The 26,833-nt window shown below is 28.7% G+C and overlaps 1 protein-coding gene across 3 annotated transcripts in view; it reads right to left on the reverse strand.

Moving 5' to 3' along the window:
* LOC100211798 (patatin-like phospholipase domain-containing protein 7) overlaps window positions 1–26,833 on the reverse strand; it is a 111,124-nt gene that overhangs the window by 46,507 nt on the left and 37,784 nt on the right. For all 3 annotated transcript variants that reach the window (XM_065790630.1, XM_065790629.1, XM_065790632.1), the window contains exons 9-15: window positions 25,399–25,458; window positions 25,241–25,321; window positions 22,616–22,674; window positions 18,703–18,769; window positions 18,469–18,555; window positions 18,010–18,268; window positions 383–624 (exon numbers count right to left, since the gene is read on the reverse strand). In XM_065790630.1, coding sequence (XP_065646702.1) covers window positions 383–624; window positions 18,010–18,268; window positions 18,469–18,555; window positions 18,703–18,769; window positions 22,616–22,674; window positions 25,241–25,321; window positions 25,399–25,458 — 855 coding nt within the window. The remainder of the gene's footprint in view (window positions 1–382; window positions 625–18,009; window positions 18,269–18,468; window positions 18,556–18,702; window positions 18,770–22,615; window positions 22,675–25,240; window positions 25,322–25,398; window positions 25,459–26,833) is intronic.

A 26,833-nucleotide genomic window follows, 5' to 3' on the forward strand; every position in this document is an offset into this window, starting at 1 on the left:
AATAAATTATAAAAACTATTGATGTTTTTTGAAGTTGTTTGATGTCGTTTTAAATAGACTAAATCTTACTACATTATAAACTTCAATTTATATGTTATTTAAATCATATAGCTGTAATTTACATCTCATAATTGTCATTTGAAACTATAGATGTTAGTATTACAGGAGTTACATGAATATTATTTGAATTCATGAGCTAAATTTTTAACATTTCTGAATAATATTAAATGTTATGATTATGAGCGTTTTTAACTGGCTGCATTTTGAAAAATTGTTAGATTAAATAATGTAAAATAAACAAAATAAAATATTACAAAATTAATTAATGTTTGAAAACAATTATATTACTATTTATAGTAAGTTTTTTTGATGATAAAATTACCGGCAATTGTAGCAATTTTACAAGATCTGCTCGAGCAGCTGCCATCATTTTTTCCTCTTTTTCAGTAGGTATACCATAGCTTTCATCAACTTCGAGTTCTCCCATAATGCTAGAGCTTGAAACAAAATCATCTGTCACCTGATTTTGAAGAATTTCCTCTGAATTTCCCTCAAGTCCAACACGATCAAGAACAGCATCAAAATCAGAAGTTGTTGATGACAAACCATTATGAATTTCATTTGCTAAAGAAAGGTTTTAAATTTAAAGAGATTAGAAATTAAAAATATTTTATGATGACCAATCAATTCCAATGACCAGTCAATCAAATTGAAAAAATCGAATTGTGATATTGTTATTTAGACAAATAATTCCACATTCTCTCATATAAGAAAACATATATAATTCCACATAATCTCAAACATATAATAAGTGGTTACTAAAAATCCAGACTGAGTTTACATTTTAAATGTCACAAGCTAAACTATTTTTTTTTTCATACTTATATTCTTTTTAAAGCTCATTTAATTAGTAAATTTTCTTTTATTTAGATAATTATCAAAAATTAAGAAAAAAATGATGTCAAAGCATGAAAAGATAAGAAAACAAATTTAAGAGTTCTATATAAATAACAAATTGCAATATAAAAAGTTCACTTCAATGCTGTACAAAATCCAAGAATATGGTTTAATCAAATGATTCTGAACACAAAATAGTGCAAGAAAGTGGTTGTGTGGTCAAAATCATGACTACCAAAGTTACAAAGCGTCTGAAACCTATGTTTGACTATTGTCATAGTGGTTTTGATGAGGCAAACTAGTTTGTTAAAGATGCACTTATTCACATATCATAAAAACTCTTGCTAAGTACAATGACATCAAAACTTGTATGAAACATGGTATAGCTGATCTTGTATTTTCATTTTTTTGAGTCATCTCATCTAATTGGGTCAAATCATCTTGTCTTACAACTAACAATTTACAACTTTTTGCCAAATTTGAAGGAACAGACTGGTTAAAGACAAATTTTTGAAATAAATAAAGAACTGGATTGGCTTATGAGTTATCAAGTCTATATAAATCCTCTGGTGTAATGACTCTCGTGACTAAAAAAATGAAATAAATAAAGAGCTAAAAAGTCTTTATGATATTTTCATTTAATTTCTAACTTAAAAACTAATTTTCCTTGAAAGTCAGTCATATTTGATATAAAAAAGAGTAAAATCTTTAGAAAAGATATAATACAGACTTTATAAAGAATTATGGTCTATAACTTATTTCATTACTCATCTGTATAATAAAGCTGAACTTAATAGTAGTAGTAGTGCCCTTTCGAGCCTGATTGACACAGAGCTCTTGGCAGCCGTTGCAACTGAGGTAATGGCGAGAAAGAGTTGCAGCAACTTTGTTTTGTAAAAAAACGTAAACGAAGTATATGCAAATATCTAATATACATAAACTTCAAATTATGTAATGTTAAAACATATATCAAGTTTTACAGTTTTACTTTCACTTGAAAACTGCATTGCGGCAACCTCTCCTTAATTTTGATCTATAGCATTTATTTCTGTTAAAAAAAAATTATTATATAGTTTTAGAATTTCATAAGAAATTGTGCCAGCGTGACTGAGTGGTTAGCGCACAAAAAAGCAGCGGTTCGAGTCTTACTGCTAGCAATTTTATTTTTTTTAATTATTCAAGATTTTTAAAAATACAATATACTTGTGAAGTTTTATAGAGATTATATACAAATATATGCAACGATATTATACACTTTAACAATCGAAAAGATTTTTAAAAAAGCTAAAAATTCTAAAAACATTAAAAATGGGGGAAATTTGTTGCGTATGTGTCATAATTTAATGTTATATATGTTACATTTTATGTATATTACTTATGTTATTTTAGTTTTACATTTCAAGTTTTTTTTACAACTAAGTTGAGTTTGTGCAAGAAAAATGAGTAAACATGTTTATATATAGAGTATAAAATCTATAGAACTATAAAGTTGTTTTTTTATAGCATTTGAAATAACAAAAATTAAAAAAAAAAGCAAGCTGATGATTTAAACTTGCCACGTGGTGACCTCAACTTTTTTTTTTAAACAATAAGGGGGTTTAAAAAGTATGTTTTTAATAAAGACATATTTGAAATTTCTTATTTTATATTTAAAATAAACTAATTTATTAAATTTATTATTTTTTTAAAATAATTCAAAGTTAAAATTATTTAATATTGATATAATAAGGAAATTTAGAGTTTTACAGCTATTTTACCACGCCCCCGTTAAATTTAGATAACCATCAAAATAGTATACTCCATTATTTTTCGGCTTAACTTTTAGATTAGGGATTGTCCATAAATTATGCAACGCTAAATTTTACAATGAACACAACAAAAAAGATCAGAATTTTCCCTTGAAGGATCATAAGTTAAATAAAAAATCAAAACAGTTAATTAAGTTTAATAAAAGTCGCCACCTAAAAAAACTTGAGATCTTCTTCTTTTTTAAAAATAAATTTAGCATAGTATAATTTATGAATGATCCCATTAGCGTTTTATAGCCTATAGTTTTTCATTTTCTAACATCATCTTAGTTCTGCCATTTGTATAGGGTTGCGTACAAACGTCTGTAAGTGTAAACATCTTTAGAATATGTTGAGTTTATAGGCAGTATATGGAACAATTGTGTACATTAAATCTATAAAAATGAGAAAACTTTTGAATTCTAACAATTAGAAAACTTTTTTGCTATATTATTATTTATTTGCTATAAATATTGCTATAATTATTATAGATATATACTATAATAAAAATTTTGCTATAAATACAGCATGATTGAAAAATATTCAAAATTTATTAGGGGATGTCCTTAATCCCCCAAAACGACACTGATGACAGCGCACTAAACCACTGAGCTATCAAAGATATGTGTTTAGGAGAAAAACAAACCTAATTATAAATTTCTTATAAGCTCTAGGAATGCGGAAAAGGTGCGCATTTTATTTGTTTTGCTCTTAAAGCAACTTTTTAAAAATGAATTATTTTACATAAAAATATTGAAGTAAACAAATAATAGGTATAAAAATGATCGGTGTGGAATAGATAAGTATAGAAATGGTAGGTTTAGTGAAGACCTGCATTTTATGGGTCCGGAAAGTTAGGATAAACATATAAGGAAAAAGTATAGAAAAGATCAGCGTGGAATAGACTTCAAAGACCCGTATTTATACAGGTCAGATCAGCTAGTTACTTATTATTAGTAATAAGTAAAACAAATTTAGGATCTTCAAAGTTATTATTGTTAATTATAAAATTATTTAAATTTGAAAAAATTAAGTCTCCACACTGTTGACTAAACAGTGTAGAGACTTCACTTTGAATTTAAACCTACATGAAATGAGAGTGACTCTGTAGTTAGATTTAATGTAAGAAGAGTTAATTTAGAATTTATTTTTACATAGAGAGAGAAGAATCATTCAATTTTTATTGAGCTATGTACCATTAAGGTGTTTCATTTCCGACAAATTTTCGAAAATGATTACGTTACATGCATAACGGGGTAAATAATGTGCCAAAAAAAAGTCTGAAAAATTTTCAAAATTTTAAAATGTCATCTAGAGGTCGCCATCTTGAAAAAACAGCGTTTTTTACACTTTTTTCAACTTTAAACTTGAAAAACTTAAAAAATAATTAAATTTATGTTACGTTACTGGGTGTATATATTAAAGGTTATTATATGAACATTTGGTGAAATTTTCAGAAAAATTGGTAAATGTCTAGAGGTCGCCGTATTAAAATATAAAGCTAAAAAACTTGTTATTTTTTTAAATCTTAAAAAAAATTTAACTGGGCTATTTTTAGGCTTCAGCTTTTCTAAGAATAATAATTAATAAAGAAGATATTAGTAACATACAAAATACTATAAAGTATTAATTAGTTTTGATTTCGAATCGGATGGATTTTGCTTTCTGTGTTGTTCGACAACTTGCAAAATAAATTGTCGTTGTTCTTCATTTTGTGCACACTCGCGGAAATCACCAATAAGTTTTATTCCTCTTTCGGCGCAATCATTTGTTACCTCTAATTGTTTAACAAAATCGTCTGCAGTTCAATAATCTTGGAAGAATTTCCACTCTTGTGGATTCATCTGGAGCCATTCCTGGTTGTTTATTAGTCCTAATAAATCAAAAAGAAGCCACGACCGTGGTCCAATTAAAAAATAAATAACGGTTGAAGAACTTAATGTCGGAAATTTTGGTTTCCCAATTAAAAATGTTTTTGGTCTTGGGGTAGAAAAAAGTTTCTTTGCTATTATTGTTCTGGTAAATTCTGACAATTTTTCATTAAATAAAGATAGAATAACAAGCTCTTCTGTTAAATACCAAAGGTGACGGTTAATCGACGAAATCACAGCGGTTGCGATATCTGAATCTTCTTCTTGATACCAGTTCATTGCAAAAAAAAAATTTGAAGTCATCAACTGGAGCAAATACGGAAATCCTCGAGCGGAGAAATTGCATCGAATAAAAAAGACTAATAAACTTAGCCATGCGGTGGATCATAATTTGCTCATTATTGGACATAATAAATTTATTAGATAAGAGTTCCATTTTTAAAATATATATGGAATGTGACATAAATCTGGCATTGTGAATTGCACCTGGTTTGTGAATTTTGAATATTCTTTCCATTGATAGTTTCCCCCCAAGGTAGATAATAATTAATTCAATTAACTCAAGATAATCTTCTCGCGGAAATATTTTCTCTTCAAGGCATTGGTAAGCCCATTTCAGAACTAAACTTGCTTGATTAAATATTTCTGATTTAATATCAGTAGGCCATTTAAAAAAATTCAGGTTTGAGTAATCAATATCAATTCTAGAAAATTCGGCTCGGAAACGTTGAAAAATAGGTTCATCTGGACTTTTGCTACCTCCTCTTAATGCGGTAAATGCATGCTTAATGTGTAGCTCATTATGATGATGGCGACATGCGAGCCATAGAAGAGGTCTCTTTAACTCAATTTCAATTAAAGTTGCTGCTCCTTTTTTTCTTACCTGTGTTGCTTGCTGTTGTATCAAAGCATATACCAACAATGTTTTCCAAAATGTTCCAATCTTGCGCAAGTTTCACGACCTCATCACATTGAGTTTTACCTGTCGAATCTTTAATCAAAGGTACACCAATAAGTTTCGGCCTGCAAATAAAACTTAAGTTAGTTTCTTTGAATACAAAAATAAAAAATATACATAGGATTTATATAAATAAATAAATAAGTACCCGTTAAGAGATCCGCTAATAAGAACTGCTACACGTTCTTCATTATGAGCTATGTCTAAATGAAAAAGCTTCGAATCCCAGTGCAAAATGGCCTTTTTAGGTTTGTTTATCTCCCAGTCAGCTTTAATTGACAGAACAATATTCTTTCGCGCATTTTGTCTTTGACGATGCACAGATGATACTGACATAGAAATTTCATTAAGATTGCCTCCGCTTTTGCAGATGATAGTGGATTGAAATAGAAGTTGTTGGCGAACTGATAAACAACATCGATCAGCCACAGATGCCGTTACTTCTGAGAGCTTCTTTGATGATATCTCTAGTGAATTTGTAAAAGGCACCTTTCTTTTCTTTAGTGGTAAAGGAGTAAACTCTGTATCTTTTTGATCTTCTTCGTCAGCACTTTCAACTATTTCACTGACATCAAAGGCACTCGATTTTTGATCTTCGGTTGAACTTCTCCGAAAATCTATGCTTAGTCTATCTTCTCGACATTCTAAAAATTTTGAAACACCTAGATCGATGCTACCTGTCATATGATACTTTCTGCTACTCTTTTGATCTTCATAAAATGCCCAATCTTCTTTCCATTTTGGTCTACGTGATACTAATAACTGTTCATATGCATTTACTGCTGAAATGTCGCAAAGTTTCTCAAGTTCATTACAAAATGTGACAATTTTTTCTTTTCCAGCTTTAACATCTCGACTTGCGTGATCAATTTTTTTTATTTTCACCATTTCCACAAACAATTTGGTAAGCAATGAAAGACAAGAGTTATCTGAACGAACTGGTACTCCAGCTTTTTCCCAAACTTCCTTAAGCTCACCAAGAACAAGTTTAAAAATATCTCTTGCAGAAGTGTCGCCTTTTGAATAAAAATGTAAATGAGAGTATCTACCCAAAACATGTTTTTTTGTTGGTAGACGACTGAAACTTGATAATTTATTGGATTCAGGGTAACCAATTAACCAATCTTGATTATTTTTTCTTAGGTTCATCGTTACAATAAAATATTCGCTTTTCCAACTAGTTTTAAAATTGTTTTAATATTTCAATTTTGCTAATTGAAATAAGAACGAATTTTTTAAAATAAATTTATGAAATTTATATACATACGTCCAGATGTTTATTTTGCAAACTATTTAATCACGCAACAACTTTTAGTGGTCAATTATGCTCAAAACATAAATTATGCATTTTATTTAAGGTGAAAGCATTTAAGCAATTATTCAGCAAAAAAATATGTTGAAAAAATAAAACTTTATAATTCGGCGACCTCTAGACATTTACCAATTTTTCTGAAAATTTCACCAAATGTTCATATAATATATACACCCAGTAACGTAACATAAATTTAATTATTTTTTAAGTTTTTCAAGTTTACAGTTGAAAAAAGTGTAAAAAACGCTGTTTTTTCAAGATGGCAACCTCTAGATGACATTTTAAAATTTTGAAAATTTTTCAGACTTTTTTTTGGCACATTATTAACCCCGTTATGCATGTAACGTAATCATTTTCGAAAATTTGTCGGAAATGAAACACCCTAATGTACCATGTATACATTAATATTTTAAATTTTTTTTTTGTTTAAAATTTTATTTAAATCATTTGAAATTTAATTTGTAACGGGCATCTAAATTGATGTAAGACCCTCAATTTTATCCTTTGATGACTCTTGACCCTTTGTTTGGATTTTAAAAACGCTTTGTTTTCTGTTGTTATAAAACAAATACTCTGTTCTGTAAATATATTATTCATGTGCATTCACATAAAAATAATAGTTCTACAAAATTTAATAATTCTACAAATAATTCTACAACCAGAAGCAAATACTCATTACAAAAATGCTTACAATCAATGGTGCAATGTTTAGCTTAAAAAAATACTGTCCAAAAATTACTTTAAATTGAACAATAAAATTTGGCTTTAAAAGTTTTATTCCTTTGGAATATCAACAACTACAAGTATATTATTAAGTCTAAAAATTCCTCTAAAAATTTGATTCTTCCAAAGAGCATTCATACCTTGTGTTATGTGCATAAATATAAGTGTATATTATTGAGTTTTTCCATAAACATTTTTTAGAAAGCATTTTAGTAAACTAATAAACCCCAGAACTATTTTTTTAATAGTTATTTTTTTAATAGTTATTAAATGCAATTCTGCAGTGCTCTGCAAGTCCTAATGGACTTGCAGAGCACTGCAGAATTGCATTTAACCAGGAAGTTCATGACTCCTTCCATACCAATCAGGCATATATAGCCAGAGTAGGCTTTGCACCACAGAACTCCAGTTCTGAAGCCAGAACTCTTACCACTACACCACGACTGCATTATATATATATCTATATATATATATATATATATATATATATATATATATATATATATATATATATATATATATATATATATATATATATGTATATATATATATATATATATATATATATATATATATATATCTATATATATATATATATCTATATATATATATATATCTATATATATATATATATTTATATATATATATATTAGTAGAAAATCACTTAACAAAAATTTTTTTCATTTTACACTGTGTTTCATCAACAAAGATTCATCAGAAATCTGATTTCTGATGAATCCTTGTTGATGAAACACAGTGTAAAATAAAAAAAAATTTTGTTAAGTGATTTTCTACTAATATATAATTGCTCTATTCTTTTAAGAACATTGAGCACTTTATTGTGTAGAATACATTTTAAAGTTGTTTAAATATATATATATATATATATATATATATATATATATATATATATATATATATATATATATATATAAATATATATATATATATATATATACATATACATATATATATATATATATATATATATATATATATATATATATATATATATATATATATATATATATAGAACCCTTAGATGTTGTCCGAAAGTTTTTTCGATATTTTGTTGACAAAAAGTAAAAAGTAAAATGCAAGACCGGAATTTGTTTTTTTTAATAATGATAGACTGCCTGCCCCAACCAAACCCTCAGTCGATGTAGCAGCACTCCCTTGCGGGTCAGGCTATTTGTCAGTCGATGTAGCAGCACTCCCTTGCGAGTCAGGCTATTTGTCAGTCGATGTAGCAGCACTCCCTTGCGAGTCAGGCTATTTGTCAGTCGATGTAGCAGCACTCCCTTGCGAGTCAGGCTATAAGATAGTCGATGTAGCAACACTCCGCGCATGATTTACAGTAAAAAAAATAAAAATAAAAACATTTTATTAAAAAAAATAAAAATAAAAACATTTTATTAAAAAAAATAAAAATAAAAACATTGTTTATATTGTTAAAAACATTCAAAATGTTATAAAAACATTCAGAATGTTTTTAAAAACATTCTGGTCAATTAAATTTGCGTTTTTGTGGTTTTTTTAAAAAACGATTAATTTGTAATTAAATTAATGGTTTTTACTTTCGTCCAACACGGAAATGTTGGACGAAAGTCAAAAGTAATTAAAAGTGACGTATGTGTTGGCGTAAGAATCACTTTTTTCCTTCCGCTCTTCCTAAAGCCAACAAACTATAGAACTATGTGTGTATATATATATATATATATATATAATATATATATATATATATATATATATATATATATATATATATATATATATATATATATATATAAATTATGTTAGTGTATTCTACAAACAAAGTGCTCAATGTTCTAAAAGAACAGAGCAATAATAAATTAAATTAGTAAAAACACTTTCCTAATTTTTGATTACTTCAACACTGTGCTTCACCATCAGTAGGTTCATCAGGAAGAATGTATATATATATATATATATATATATATATATATATATATATATATATATATATATATATATATATATATATATATATATATATATATATATATATATAAATTGGTAAAAAATCACTTAAAAATTTTTTTTCATTTAACACTGTGTTTCATCAATAAAAACTCATCAGAAATGCTCAGGATTTCTGATGAGTTTTTATTGATGAAAAGTGTTAAATGAAAATTTTTTGTTAAGTGATTTTCTACCAATTTATTGCTCTGTTCTTTTAAGAACATTGACCACTCTATTTTGAAAAATACATTTTAAAATTGTTTATATATATATATATAAAAGTATATAAATATATATAAATATAAAAGTATATAAATATATATATATATATATATATATACATATATATATATATATATATATATATATATATATATATATATATATATATATATATATATATATATATATATATATATATATGTATATGTATATATACATTTCTAGTTGGTGCTTATGGGGACATGTTTTTTTTGTTCCTGTTATGTTTTTTTTTACTTTTTTAATACTATTTTTATCATATTTATATATATTTTTTAATTTTTATTTTATTTCTATTTTCATTTATACATATTTAAATTTATTATTTAATTATAAAAGTTTTTTATATTGATTTTTGTTACTTTTATTTATTTATTATATATTGTATATATTTTTATAATCATCTATTTACAAAAACAATTAATTACAGTAATATAACCATATTTAAGCCTTGCCATAACCCTAGCCCTAAGCCTGACCTTGATGTTTACCCAAACCAAACCCTCAGTTGATGTAGCAGCACTCCGTTGTGAGACAGGCTATTTGTCATCATCATCATCATCATCATCATCATCATCATCATCATCATCATCATCATCATCATCATCATCATCATCATCATCATCATCATCATCATCATCATCGTCATCATCATCATCATCATCATCATCATCATCACCATCATCATCACCATTATTATTATCATCATCATCATAATCATCATCATCATCATCATCATCATCATTATCATCATCATCATTATCATCATCATCATCATCATTATCATCATCATTATCATCATCATCATTATCTTCTCTTTTGGTAAATACTACACCATACAAATACTAAAGTTTATATAAATATGAAAGGATATTGTATGGCAGCATCTAAATAAATAGCAAACATATATGTTTATATCCATAATATGTATGCATAAAGCACATCTCAGAAGCTTTTATTCCTTCTGGACTAAATGTTTGGAAGCTTTTATTCCTATTCTTAAAGTCAAACTTCATTCTACTCCATATTTTTTTCACCATCTTGAGCAGTTGCTTTATTAATCATTTATTTCATCTTTTTAAAAGAACATCTCTCTTAAGAACAAATGTCCATTTATTATTCCAAGCAGACAATGTAAAAAGGTCCCGTCTGATGTTAAGCTCTGTTATCCTCAGTTTACTAAATCTTGGATCTTATATCAGATGTTAGGTTCTAGAGACTTTTGGTTAGTCTTCAACAATATCATTAACATTTAAGTCTAACATTTAATCTTATTAATTATATAATATTTAATAGTATTTAATTTTTAAAAAGTGCTAAATAAGTGGTTCCGATTTCAAAACTCTAGAAAACACTCTGACCTCTCCAACTATCCTACAATTAGTCTCCACTCTGTTATTAGTTTCTTTATATAAAGGTTTTGAGATTATTAAACTATTTCTTACTAACTGCAGTAATAAAGTTATTACACTCTTCTTTATTTCAAGTAACTTTAAGGGTACCACAAGGTATCTTGTGGTACTCTTAAATCTTTGCTCTTTTATTGTTTCTTATCTACAAAATCAATCTTCATGAAAATTTAACATCTAAAGTGGCTCTATTTGTTGACGACTCAACTTTATACTCTTGTCTTGACAAAAAGTCTTCACTTCTTGATTGCTTAGAACAAGCAGCTGATTTTTAATCTGATCTCTCTTCTGTAACAGCCTAAGGCTTGCTGTGGCTTATGGATGTAAATTCTGGACTTAAAATCTGTAATTTTTGTTAGCCATCAAAACTCATTTATTTACTGTAACAAAATATTTCAATAATGTTGGTATACCAACATTGATGAATAACAACCCTTTTACTCTCAGACAAAGCCTAAAGGCACATTGTAAATGTGATGCGATCATGGTGTAGTAGTAGATTGCTCAAGTCATAAGTGAGTTCGATCCCCACCAAGTCCCAGGTAATACCATGTTCAATGTGTTTCTCTGTGCAGTAACCTGGCTTGTCAAAGTTTGTGTTTTGGAATTATATAGTTGAGAGAGGGTTATAACCACAATTAAGTAGCCTCCTCATCTGCAGTGGCGTTTTCAGCATTAGGGTGGTCAATTAACATATAAAAAAATAATAATAATAAATTAGACCTGCTTTATCTGCCAAGCTTGAGCTACTCTCCCATTGTTGTAAGGTAGCATTTCTTTCTTTTTTCTACAAATACAATCATGCTCAATGCTCACACAAGCTGTAGTCTCTATTACAATAAACCAAAACTCATACTTGCTTGTTTCTTATCAACAAGTTGCATCCTTTTACTGTATCTATTCCTTCACGCTATAAAATTTTTTATTAATCCAGTTTTTTTCCTTGCACATCAAAAAAACCGTATAACTATTAGCCATCTTCATATTTTTCTTTTATATACAACCTACAACTTTTCCAGTCTTCAGTTAACCATTTCCTAGTATTTTTACTTATTCTCTATTTTAAAGTAACTCATAACTTAATAGTGGTTGTTTGGAATCTTGTTGGAAGTAAATTAGAGTTTGAAAATGTATAAATATATTCCAGTATTTAATAAATAGTAAATGTAAGAATAAAATTACAATATATAACGTATTATAATTTTTTTTCTAGCCCCGGCTATTAACCCTTGCTAAATCATATAGTTTAGCTGGGGCCAGGGCCTCGGTCATTATCTGGAACACAAAGCCCACTGAAAAAAATTTTCAGTGAAATAGTATCAGGTAAAATTAAAAACAATGGTACCATTGTAACCATTTGCTCTATTTTTGCACAAGAACAGAAAAAAAAAGAAAAAAATGCCAATAACATTTTAATTAGTGGATTGCCACTGCCATTAAAAACTGATGAAAACGCAAGTGACAACGAGGATTAAGGTCATATAATTAAGATAGCAGAAGAAATTGGTGCTCTAATTAGCAAAATAAAACAGATGAGATGACTAAAAAAAAAAAACACGACAGCGAAACTACTAACATAGTCAATCAGACTGAAAAGCCAGTAACAGCAAAACCACTGCTAGTTGTTGTCAAAGTTGTAGACCAAGAAGCTGCGCAAGAATTTCTCAGAAAAAGTTGGAAACTCTATTAATTACAGTAATCTTTATCTGAATAAAGACAAAACAGCAATTGAAAAAGAAAATGTAGCGAATCTACGCAAAATATGCAAGGATATGCAAAATATGCAAGGACAAGAATAGATTATTACCATATGGAGAAGAAAAAAACGGGTTTACTTTACGTTACAAAAAAGGCAAATGTAAGTACTATGCTGTCAGAGATGGTGAAATAAAAATGATACTACATAAGGACAACAGCGACCAACACCAAATTATATGAATCAGACTATAGCAATCCATAGATAATCTGATCATGTGCAAAGGTCTCCAGCCTAACAATCCCACATCAACAAGATCTACACCAACAACTAGAACGATCAGTTCTGCTAAAAATTCTACTACAGCAGCACCATTGACAACAACCTCTCAGATATCTAAACGCTACAATAGTTTACTAATTAGTACCGCCAAAGGCAATACTAAAATAACACCATCAACAATAACCCCTAGAAGAACAAGTGATACTAATATTGAATTGATTAACAATGGGAAGCCTTTTTTTATATTAAACTATTACTATACAAATGCCACGTCCCTGAATTCAGATAAACTAGTGGAACTATCTGCGCTTGTTTCCTCCAACACAATTTATGTAAATTTTATAACTAAAACTTGGTTTTCAGAAACATCAGCAACTTTTCATAGACTACTATCTCCTCCGCAAAGACCAAGCTGACAGCTCTGGGGGTTTTGCAATATACATTCTAAATAAGCTTATAGCGTGTCAAATCAGAGCTGAGACAGTGCCCAGACTGTTACATCTAAACAGCTCTGGGTTTCACTCACTATAAACAACTATTCTTTCTTACTTAGTGCAATCTATAGGTCTCCTTCTTCTGTTAACCACTAAAACAACAATCTTATAGATTTTGAAATCAACAACAACATCAAATTAGCTGTAAATGCTGTCCGAACAAAACAATTTGTGACCTATTAGTAGTTGAGGACTTTAATTATCGTACATAAGATGGGCTCCAGATAGATCAGTCAATGTGCTCAGTCCAGATAACAGCTCAAGACACATTTTCATCAACATGTTAGCTGACAAGTTTTTATCTCGACACATAACCTTTCCTTCTTTTACAATGTCCAATGGCTCACAAAAAACACACTTGACTATATTATAAGCAACAATCCTCTTAATGTATTAAACATCAGACCAGGGCCTCCATTGAATGTAGCTCACCAATCTCATTTAAGTCTACTCTGGAGCTGTAATCTTCCTACTGATTGGGCAAATAAATTCACCATAAAAAAGGTGACTTCACTGCTATGTCCTCTAAACTTTCAAAAATTGATTGGACATCATTGGCCAACAAAAATATAAATAAGGCTTACGATAACTTTGTGTCTATTTATAATAAAGTATGTGTTGAGTCAATCCCAATCATAAAATAACATCTAACCCGTAAATTGACAGTACCTTGCATATGCAAAGAAATTATGCAACTATCTAGATTAAAATCACAGCTATAGCATCTAAACATGACAAACAAATGGAAGTCCACCAACTTAAAAATGTGTTACAACCAAGTAAAAAATAGTTTGAAGAAAACTAGCAAAAAAGCTCAAAATACATTTGAACTCAACCTTGCATACAATAAAAAAAAATCTGAAACGTTTGTTCGCGAATATCAATAGCAAAAACAAGAGTAAAGTTGATATTACCACCTTACTAAATAGCTCTGGACTAATAACGACCGACAAACAACAAGCAAACATTCTCAACAAACAGTTTGAAAGCGTCTTTAACTCAGCATCTAGTCGGGTACTCGGCAAACCTTTTATCAAAACTAACAATAAAATTGGCAATAATACCAATAATACTAATCAAGTCGAGCAACTTATTAGAGAAATGAATCCAAATAAAAGAATATGATAATATCCAACCACTAGTTTTACATAGCTTTCCATCTGAATGGATAAAACTTTTACCCATACTGTTTCAGCAATCACTTGACTAAGGTGAGGTTCCTACTGCATGGAAAGTAGCAAAAATTATTCCTATATTCAAAAAAGGCTTGACCACTGACTGGGAAAATTATCGCCTTATCAGTCTCACCACTGTCACATGCAAACTACTGAAAAATATAGTTAGACAAACCATCCTAGTGCACCTACTTGACAGCAATTTGATTACACAAGAACAGCATGGTTTTGTTCCCTGTAAGTCATGCTCTACAAACCACTTTGAAACTATGGACTATTTAACAAAAGCATTAGTTAATCGATCGTCTGTAGATTTGCTCTTTCTTGACTTTGCCAAGGCCTTTGACAAGGTTCACTATACAAGTCTAATCTTGAAACTAAAAGGGTACAGGATCAATGGTCAAATTCGGACACAAAAATGCTTACCCCAATTCAACTTGGTGAAGAACAGAATAATTGTATTGTGGACAAGAGTATGACATATGAGGCTAAACATCTCTAAATGCAAAGTTCTTCACATCAGTTGCCTAAATAAAAAGTACATGCTAGATGTGGATAAATTGACTTGATTTAATTTAAAATCAACCTCATCTGAACGTATTTTGGGAATCATAGTTAGCAACAATCTCAAACAAAACGCCCAGGTATGCACTGCTATATCTAAGGCCAACAAGATGCTTGGCATGCTTAAAAGGACATTTGTTTTGCGCAATGTAGCATTATGGAAAAAATTATACATAACATACACCCGCCTTCATCTTAAATTCTCTGGCTCAAGTCAGAACCCACATACAATTAAAGATATAAATATCTTAGAAAGAGTCCAGAGATGCGCCACTAAAATAGCTCATAGTATAAAGCATCTACCTTATGAAAAAAGACCATGACCATGCTCAAAGAAAGACGTCATCATGGAGATACAGCTTTTTAAAATCGAATCTTGTAAAGAAACTATTAACTGGCACCACACTCCGATCTGTTCTGCGCCTCGCCATGGTCATAGAAGTCAATTGGTCAAAGAGATAGTTCATCCAATAATAACAGAAGTAACTTCTTCTCAAATCAAGTTGCCGACAGCTGGAATCCCTACCAGATGAGATTATAAATGCTAAAAGCCTAAGCACCTTTAAGAATCAGTTGGACTTGTTCCAAAAAACCCGCCACAGTGCTGCTAAGACGCTCTATGCAACCTGATAAGGTTGCATTGCAGTTATCTAACTAACAATATATATATATCTAACTATATATATATATATATATATATATATATATATATATATATATATATATATATATATATATATATATATATATATATATATATATTATATATATATATATATATATATATATATATATATATATACATATATATATATATATATATATATATATATATATATATATATAGAGAGAGAGAGAGAGAGAGAGAGAGAGAGAGAGAGAGAGAAAAATATATATATATATATATATATATATATATATATATATATATATATATATATATACATATATATATATATATATATATATATATATATATATATATATATATATAGAGTGAGAGAGAGAGAGAAAGAGAGAGAGAGAGAGAGAAAAATATATATAAGAAAACATCAATTAATACGAATTCTCTTAATACAATTAATAGTTTATTATTAGAAATTTTTGCTGGATTATGGTTACCAGCATCATCAGCTCATAAAAATTATACACAAAATTTTTTTTGTAACATTAGAAACAGTTTAAAATTAACTGACATCAGCAGTTGAATGGCTTCTTTCTTGCTTATGTAAAAATGTAAAAAATGGAGTCCAAAATTTAGTTTTCACAAACTGCCCATTATCTAGATTAGTTCCGCCATGTAAAGGTGAAATTGGAACCTCTGTATTTCAAGAACTTCGCACACTTTTCGATCAAATTTTTTTGTTTCAACTTTAATTGTTTTTACATTTTCCCACTTTATTTCTTATGAGCAAATTTTATTATGGGTGACTATTGCATACTGAAAATGTTTCCCCTCATTTAAACTTTTTAGATGTTGTTAAGTACGAGTTCTAATTTGAAGTTTAGTTTCCCCTATGTATCTCTTTGAGCATTTGCAATCAACCAAATAAGTTCCGGGTTGACAATTATGTGGCAATTTAGTTTTGTTTTTTGACAGTAGTAATGTTCTTAAATTTGGATTTGATTTTTGTTTCTGATTGAATTTTTTTGATTTTTAGGGACAGTTTATTTGCAATTAAGTTTGCAATCCATTTATGTTGGCATATGTTGTACCCATTTTTGTTAAACATTTGAATAAGGAAATAATTCTCATCTTGTAATAATAAATTACTGCATACAGAATAAGCCCTGTGAACTTAACCATTAAATATTGTGTTTAGAATCTTAGGGTCATTATTTAAGTGAGATTTAATTTAGATATTAGTAATGGCTTCCTTTCTGTAAACTTTAAACTCGTATTTTTCTTTGTTGTTATTTATTATGGTTAAATCGAGGAAGCTTAGAGTTCTATTTTCGCTTTCAGTTTTGATTGTATATTGTAACGCAGGGTGTTGTTTGTTTAAGATAATTAGGAATTGTTCAGCTTCTTGAGTGTTGGAAAATCTAGCGACTATCATCGACATATCTGAGATTTTAGGTCAAGAGGAGGATTTACTGCCATTGCAATTTTTTAAGCATTTGTTCATAATGTTGAACAAATGATTCTGCAAGTACGACCATGAATCAAAAATCTATAGGACCAGAATTCTCAAGTTCATGGATTTTCTTGCTCCACAGAAAATAACAATGGTGTAAACAAAGTCCTATGAGTTGTCTTGTTTCAAATATACTAAGTTTGGTGGAATATTTGTAGGAACCATCTTAATTCAATTGGTCTATATGAATTAAAGTGGCTTCCTTTAGTGGTATTGATGAATACAAGTATATTACATCAAATGAAACTTAAACCTCGCTTTTGTTATATATATATATATATATAAACTGCAAAAAATTAATATTTAAGGCTGAGGGAATTTCAAAAAAGGATATTAAATATAAAATTATATTGAATGTAATATTATATTGAAAATGTATAAAATAAAATAAATTTTAGTTAAAATATTTGAAACATCAAATGCAGCAAATTAAATAAAAAACAGTGAAAAAGTATTTACTTTTTCCATATAATTCAACTGAGTTTGTTCTCCGATAAATGGCTTTTTCTTTAATAGAGTTTTTATGTTGAATCAATAATCCAGCAGAGCTATTATCTGTAAACAGACTTTCATTTTCATGCTCTTGTATAGATGAAATAAGACTGCTTGCATGACCCATGGATGATGCAACAGACTTTTGAGGGAAATAATTTCCAAGCTTTTTTTCATCTTTTTCAAGTGAATAGACTGATAGAGACTTTAAACTTTCATTAACACGCTGTAAATTAGAAAAAAATAATAAAAAGATATATACTTTTTAGTTTCTACTTTGCTCAGTGAACTTTCATTTATAAAGTTTTTCTTTTAAGGTTTTAACACAAAGTTAAAAAGCAACTAACCAACGTCTTGAAAACAGTTGTGCTTTAAAATATTGTGTAACAATGTGAAATAAACAAATTAATAAAATAAAGAATATACAGAATGGCTGCTGACGATTTCTGCAGGCAACCCCAAAAACTTATGAAATGCTTGAAAAATCATTTGTTGTAGACGAAGCATAATCATCTAAATTAAAAGAAACAAAAAAACTGCACACAAAAAAATTAAATAAATGCAAGAGCTCATGTTAAAATGAATTCATGTAAAAAGATTAGATAAAAAACTCTTAAACCATTTTTTCATGTTTGTGATACAAAATAGGTGCAATATTACCTGTACAACCCTCACAAGAGATTCAGGATGGTCTTCAAACACTTCCTTAAAAGCTCGAGATGGGAACCTTACAAATAAAATTAAAATATAAAAAATATTGTAGCAAGTGTTATATAAAAAATAAAATATCTTTTTCAAAAAAAATATATAACATAAAATAAATATATAACAAATATGGGGTCATTCATAAATTGTCACACAATTTTCAACAATTTCAAACCCCTCCCATCCTCCTGGTAACAAATTGTAACATATTACTAACCCTCCTCCCTTAATAATGCAACAAATTTGTACCCCACCCCTCCATAGTGTAGTACCATACATCGAATGACTTAAATAGGTATGGGGGAAGGGGAGTGTATATATACTCTTATTTGTACTCCTATAATTTGACATAGTTGTATAAATTAACAGTAACTTGACAGACAAATAACCTCTGAAGATATATTTAATTTTTGATAAATTTATTAAGTACTTCTTTGGCAATAAGTTAGGTGCAGGTTATGCACTAAGTAATGCACTTTAACCATTATTGTTGTTTAATAATTATTAAATGCATTTTTAATTAATAATTATATTATTATTAATTATTTTTTCATCAATGATACATCAGCAATATTATTGTCTCATAAAGCCATAGACATATACATTAAGTCAATTTAAAAAAGTCAATTCCAATTTTGTTAAATTGGAATAGTTGCAGTCAATTGTTTTTAGCTAGGCCTAGGAGCTCTTTTAATTAATATAAAAGATTTTCTAGATTTGAAATTCAAAAAAAAAATGCTGCATCGCAAAACTGAATATCCCCCTCCCCCTGTCCCTGTAACAAATTGTCATAAAATTGCTAACCATTCCTCCTCCCTTCTATTGTGTGATATAATTTGTGGGCGACCCCTATACAAAAATGGCTAATGCATTATCTTTCCTATATATTCCAATAACACACTACTTAAAAAAAAAAACATAGTAAAATTTGTTTGGAGGCATTGACCAATTTCAAAACCAATTTAAAAGTAAGTTAAACAAAATTCTTCACCAAATAAACATTTCATAAATTTAAAGAAAGTAAAATACTAAATTCTGTCAAAATTCTTTTTTTTAGGTCAGGTTATCCTGCTACTGGTAACATGTAACCCAGTACAACCTGCTTCATGTCCTGCTGCTTTGTAGGATATGTTTTTTTAAGCAAAGGATAGGAGAAGCCAACTCTGACTTAAAACACCCCTGCCTTGGGGCTCTTGGTTGAGTAAAGGCTAGAGATGGTGTCTCAATAAAAATACTCATCTTGGGCAGTTGTTAAATGCATACAGCTACTGTCTTGTAGAAGTCCTCCAAGTCAAAGACTTAAGAGATAAACAGATTATATCTGTTGAACAGCCTCACACTTCTTCTTCATCTATTAGGCTAGCGCAGATGTATTTTTAATACATTGTTTCCAGTTTAGGATGTTGAATGCTGGATCTTCAATGCATGGATTTTGCTTGTGTCTTTGTTTTTATGACTAGGCAACTCATTCTATTATCTCCCAATGAGGGTAGAGCTCTAAAACTCAGTTTTATGGTTTTGGGGCCGGCTGGTAGTCAGGTTTCCCGAACTCTGTGGTAGCCCCCAGAGAGGGTGATTCCATCAACAGCTAAAAAATATCAGAGTACTAACAGTGCCATATTGCGCATAGATTATGTCCCCATTCATTCTTTTAGTGTGCCTTGTCAAGACCACATTTGGAGACCTTTGTTACGGCTTAGGGTTTATTAATAGTAATAACTGCTTGGGCTATTGAACAGTGTACTGAGTACTATCTATGCTTTGAGTCAAGTTCTTTAACAAATATAAAAATGAATAAAGTACCAAAAACTATAAAACAAAAAAAACCACCATCATCACCAAATTCTCTAAACCTATCATTCACTAATATTCATGGTCTTCGAAGTAACTTTCCTTCTGTTGAGTCTTATCTCTTGCAAGGTTCACCAGATCTAATTGCTCTTAGTGAGACTAATTTGAGTTTAGCTGTCTCATCTTGTGATTTTAGTGTTGATGGTTATCTTCCTTTAATTCGTAAAGGCTCCAATAGTCACATGCTTGGCCTGGGCATTTACATTCCTAAGAATTCACCCATTTGTCGAGAAACTAGGTTTGAATCCACAGACTATTCTTTTATGTGCTTTCGCTTAGCACTAATTCACTGTGTTGCCTTTCGATTTGTTCTATATCGCTCTCCTTCATCTCAAGACTGCACTCTTTTTGATGTTATTTCTTTTCGTATTGACCAAGCCCTCTCTCTTTATCATTCAGTCAATATCGTTGTTGTTGGTGACTTTAATGCTCATCACACTGAATGGCTTGGCTCTAGTGTCAGTGATTATGCAGGCATCAAAGCCCACAACTTTTGCCTTTCTCAATCCCTAACTCAAATAGCCAACTTTCCAACTTGCTTTCCAGACAACCCGAATCATTTACTTTCTCTACTAAACTTATGTCTTGTTTCTTATCGTAGTCAGTGCTCAGTTTCTCCACATTCATCCTTGGGTGCTTCTGATCACGGTTTGATCTCTCTAAAACTATTTTCTCATTCTTCTTCATCACCTGAATCCCCCTATCATTGTACCTCTTACAACTACCTTAAAGTTGACTGGAACTCTTTCTGTGATTTTCTTTGTGATGGTCCTTGGGTAGATTTCTTTTGTCTTCCTGCTGACTAACTTCATGGATTCAGGTTGGAATGGAATCTTTTATTCTCTCTCGATGATTCTGTGTCAAGCCTCACTCTTCTCCAAGGTTTTCCTCGCATTGTGCTGCTGCAATCGCCAATCAAAACCATTACTTCCATATCTATCAGCAAAACTATTCTCCAGAAAACAGACGTCTGTTTATTACTGCTAGAAACCATTGTAAAAAGGTTTTGTCTAACGCCAAAGTCCGCTATTATCAGGTCATGAAATCTCAGATTTCATCACAAAAATTAGGCTCTTGTGACTTCTGGAGAATCTTAAAAGTATCAATACTAAGACTTTGTTACCTCACCTAAAGACAAAGCTGAATTGCTTGCTAAGAACTTTTTATTAATATCATCTCTACTAGTTGCTTTCTACCTGATATAGTCGAAAAACAGATTGATTCATTGCTTGACATTCATATTTCTCCTCTTCTAATGATGCCCTTTCTCTTTTAGACAAAGTGCAAAAACGCATTGTAAATATAGTTGGACCTGCTCTTGCAGCCAACCTTTAAACATTATCACATTGTCCTAATGTTGCTTCTCTTTCTCTTTTCTGCAAATACTATAATGGGCACTGCTTTAAAGAGTTAGCATCTCTTGTGTCATCTACTAAAATTTATTCTCGTGTTACTTGTCATTCAATTAAGTTTTTTCTGTGACTGTTCCTAAATGCTCCAAAAACTCTTATTCCTCTAGTTTTTTTCTCGAACATCAGTCCTTTAGAATTTGCTTCTTTAACTTGTTTTCCTGATACATATAATTTGCAATCTTTTAAGTCGTCTGTCAATCGTTATCTTGCTCTACAATCTTCATCTTTTCTCTTCCAGTAACTTTCAACTCTAATAGTGGTTGCTTGAAGCTTTGTTGAAAGCAAAGATGTTAAAGAAAAAAAAAAATTCTAACAACACATTATAAAACTTTTTATATATCAACTTGTTTTTCCGCGCAGCGGCCTTGTTCGTCAAGGTTCGTGTTTTAGAGTTATAGAGTTGAGAGAGGGTTATAACCACTATTAAGTAGCCTCCTCATCTGTAGTGGCCTTCTTGGCCTTGAGGAGGTGAATAACAAAAAATAAAAAATAAAACAAAACTGTTAAAAAATGAGAAGAAAATATTATAAAAGATTATAAATTTATCAAATTCAATACCATAACACATTTATTTTCTATTAGAACAACAACAACAAAAAACTTACATTAAAATTTCAGAATCAACTGCTGCTCTTATTACAATTGAATACTTAAAGTTTGAACCCTAAAAAAAAAAAGTTTTAAAATTTATAAAATTACATAATTATATAATTCAGCATAACTTATGCATATGACTATCAAACCTGGTATACATTTTTTGATAAAATAAAACAATGATTTTTTTTCTATATCATCATAGTCTGTTTTTAAAGCCATCATGGTTTATGGTTCCTAGGGTCACAATGATTTGTCAGACTGTTTTAGAATTTTTTTATTCTTCTGTGAGAATGATTACAGAAATTTTTTTTTATATATATAAGAAGTTTCATAATATGAAACTGTTCATAAATTTTTTATATTATTCTTAGATGACTTGACAAGTTTTAAAAAAAAATCTAGTTGTCAAATATCAAAAGTATACAAATTCTTTTAAACTCATGTAACTTTTTACATTAGAGAATTCTTAACACATGCTTGATTAATATTATAAAAGTATAAAAAACATAAGTTAGTGTTTTGAATACAATTTGATATACTTTTTTAGTTTTATGTAAACAATTAATCATTTATTTTATGTATATATTTGATCATTAATTGTGAAAAATTTGATTTTTGGTACACAAGTTTATTTTAAATTTTTAACATAATTACTACTTAATAATTTCACTGATAGCAAAAATATTTAAATCAATAAAAGCTTACCACAATGTTTAAAAAACTTATTATACAATTTTCTAACTTTACTTTCCTTTTAAACAAAGAATCAAAAAATTTTCAATATATCAACATTACTGGATAATATAGTAAAATTATTTAAAGTATCTTGTGTCATTGTTGAGCTTACATAGCTTATAATTAATTTTAATTAGGAAAAGCTTATTTCACCGAAACAATTAGTAATCTATAAAATTGTGTCAAAGTGATTTCTTGATAGTTACTTTTGAGATAGTGGATTTGGATAAATTTGTCACTTAGTGAATCATCAATATCTCCATGGTATTGCTTAATAATTTCTTCAGCATTTTTCTTATAATTCTCATTGCAAATATTAGTATACTAATAAAATTTTGATTTCTCTATATGGCAAAAAATCTTCTTAATGCATATTTCAATTAATCTACAACTATTTCCACTCAATGTGTTGCTACTACTTGTTTCACAACTGTTTACCAGTATTTCTATTTTTTTCTGGCCTTATCCTTTAAATAATTATTTAATTTATTGCCACTTTTAAAAAAAAACTAATTCACTCCCAACATGGCTGTCTAGGATATTAAGTTAGGAGTTATTAGAAAATTTTTATAAACCAAATAGGCTGTTAATGAATGTAAAGCCCTATGTTTTTTTCCAATATTTCATACCATTAGTTGCTAAGCAACAATTGAAAATCTTTAAAACTTTAACTCCTTACTCAAGAGCCATTCACAATTATAATCCATTCACTCTTTTTTCAATAAAAAAAAGATTTATAGAAGAATTCATCACGTTCCTTGTAATATTGCTATGATGCTTGAAAATTGTTGAACATTTTTTTGGTCTCAGCTCCATTCAAAAGAAAAATCTTCATTAGATAAGTAACTCAATAGTTCAATATTGTTACCTTGGTTTAATTGTAAGACAATTTCTGTTTCAATGTTGATGAAGACATATCAAATTGACATTCAAAATAATACTAGTTCTTTTTCTGAAACCGTAGCTGTAGCAACTTCTGTCGCTGTAGCAACTTTTTTAAACTTTTTTATCTTTCTCTGCTTTTTTTTCTTATGTTAATGTGCACCACTTTTATAAATTCTTCTCCTTGTGCTCATATAAATAAACAAGTTTTTAAAAGTAATTTTGATAACATTTTTTGGCATTAATAAACCTTAATTAAAAAAATAATTTTTTTTTAAATTAAGTTTTATTAATGCTACAAAACTTTATTGTCTGACCAACTCTAATCTCTAATGATAATTAGTGATTTGAGTGTATGATCATACACTCAAATCACTAGCTACTAAACAATTTTTGTAATTAAATAAAAACAAAAAGATGCCATTAAACACCATATTCGAAATATATTACAAATGTTACAAAATATCATATTCTTATTAAAAAAATAAACTGATTCTCTGATTCTTTAGATTGTTGGTAAAAATTAAAATAAAAAAAACAATCTATTATAAAATTTATAATTTAATTGGAAACTCAGATTTACAAAAATTGTAAATCTGAGTTTCCAATTTTTAAATTGAAGATTTATAAATTTTATTTTCAACACCCAATTCTCACCACACAACATCTTTGGCAGTTAGAACCTGTTTTATAACAGCTTTATGTAGCATCATAATAAAATATTTTCTTTACAGTTTCAAAAAAATATATATATGAAAATTTCATAATAACTGAACTATATTGGCAATAACTTTGAAATAATGTTTACAAAAATATTCTTTACTCAAGTAAGTTGAATAGCCTGTGTAAAATGAAATGTTTTAAATTCTAGAACAGGCTTCGGAGAATGCCCTTGCTATTTCTGTTACTTATTAAGAAAAAGTATTTTTGAAAGATTTTTTAGTATGCTCATATTTACTTATTTTTATTGTACTTGATTACATTCATTTAAAAAAAAAAAAAAACTCGTAATATACCCTGAGTGCATCTAGAATGTTCATAACACTGTGGATATTTTCTCCTGCTTTCACTTTCTTCAATAGCATCTCTGTACCTTTCTAAAAATAAATAATAATATTAATAATGATAATAATAATATATTTGTATATAATATTTGTAATTTAAGTGTCACTACCTTGTATACAAGATTTAAGTTGAGCTGTCCTGATTTAACAATATAAATACACTCATCCATCTAAAAAATATATAAACTAATGCACATTATTTAAAGAAGCTTTAATAACATTTTATTTTTTTAATTATTTACAAACTAGTTTTTTATATATTTAATATAAAAAACTAATTTATATATGTGTATATAGATATACACATATATATATATATATATATATATATATATATATATATATATATATATATTGAGCTTCTGACACCTGGTGAAACTATTAATGGAGAACGTTATCGACGACAATTAATGCATTTGAAGCAAGTTCTGGTCATAAAACAACCAGATTGGGGTAACAGACATGATAAACTCATTTTTCAGCATGATAACGCTCGACCACATGTTGCAAAACCTGTCAAAAACTATTTGGAAAATGTCGGATGGGAAGTGTTACCCCACCCGCCGTATTCTCCATTGCTCGTTCTGACTACTACTTGTTCGACTGCATGAATAACGATTTGATTGGACAGCGCTTCACTTCTTCAGAAAATATCGAAAAATGGGTCTCTGATTGGATCACTTCTAAGGATGAAGCATTTTTTCGACACGGAATTCGTAAATTGCCGGAAAGATGGGCAAAAGTAGTGACTAGCGATGGACACTATTTTCATTAATGTATTCATCCATTTAGTTTTTGAAATAAACCTTCAATTTTCAATTAAAAAGCGCATGAATTAATTCCTAGACCTAATATATATATATATATATATATATATATATATATATATATATATATATATATATATATATATATATATATATATATATATATAATATATATATATATATATATATATATATATATATATATATATATATATATATATATATATATATATATATATATATATATATATATATATATATATTCAAACATTTTCAAGTCTAACTTATACTTTAATTAGTATGTTTACAAAAACTAAATATTGTTACACATTTTTGATCAATAATTTTCAATTTTAACTTGCGTTTTCTAGTTGTACCAGTTTTGATTTGTCAAAATAATCAGTTATTCAGTAAATAGTCCACTGTTAAGAAATAGTGTTATTAATACCTTTACTAGAGTGACAATTAATAAACTTTTTTGTGTGGTATACTTTTGCAAAGATTTGCAGGGGAAAGGTATTCGGAAGAATGTTTAATACTCACTGTGAAACATGGGGGTGGATCTGTGGTTGCTTGGGGATGTTTTGGTGGGGGAATATTGGAAACTTACACAAAATTGAAGGAATTATGACAAAAGAGGTGTACAAAGGCATTTTAGAACATCAAATGCTGCCTTCTGGTGAGAGGTTATTTTCCAATCAGTATGTTTTTATGCATGATAATGACCCAAAACATACCAGCAAAATCTGCACAAATTTATTTAGCAGATCTTCAAAGC

Source organism: Hydra vulgaris, chromosome 02, assembly GCF_038396675.1.
Source record: "Hydra vulgaris chromosome 02, alternate assembly HydraT2T_AEP".
Taxonomy (NCBI): Eukaryota; Metazoa; Cnidaria; class Hydrozoa; order Anthoathecata; family Hydridae; genus Hydra; species Hydra vulgaris.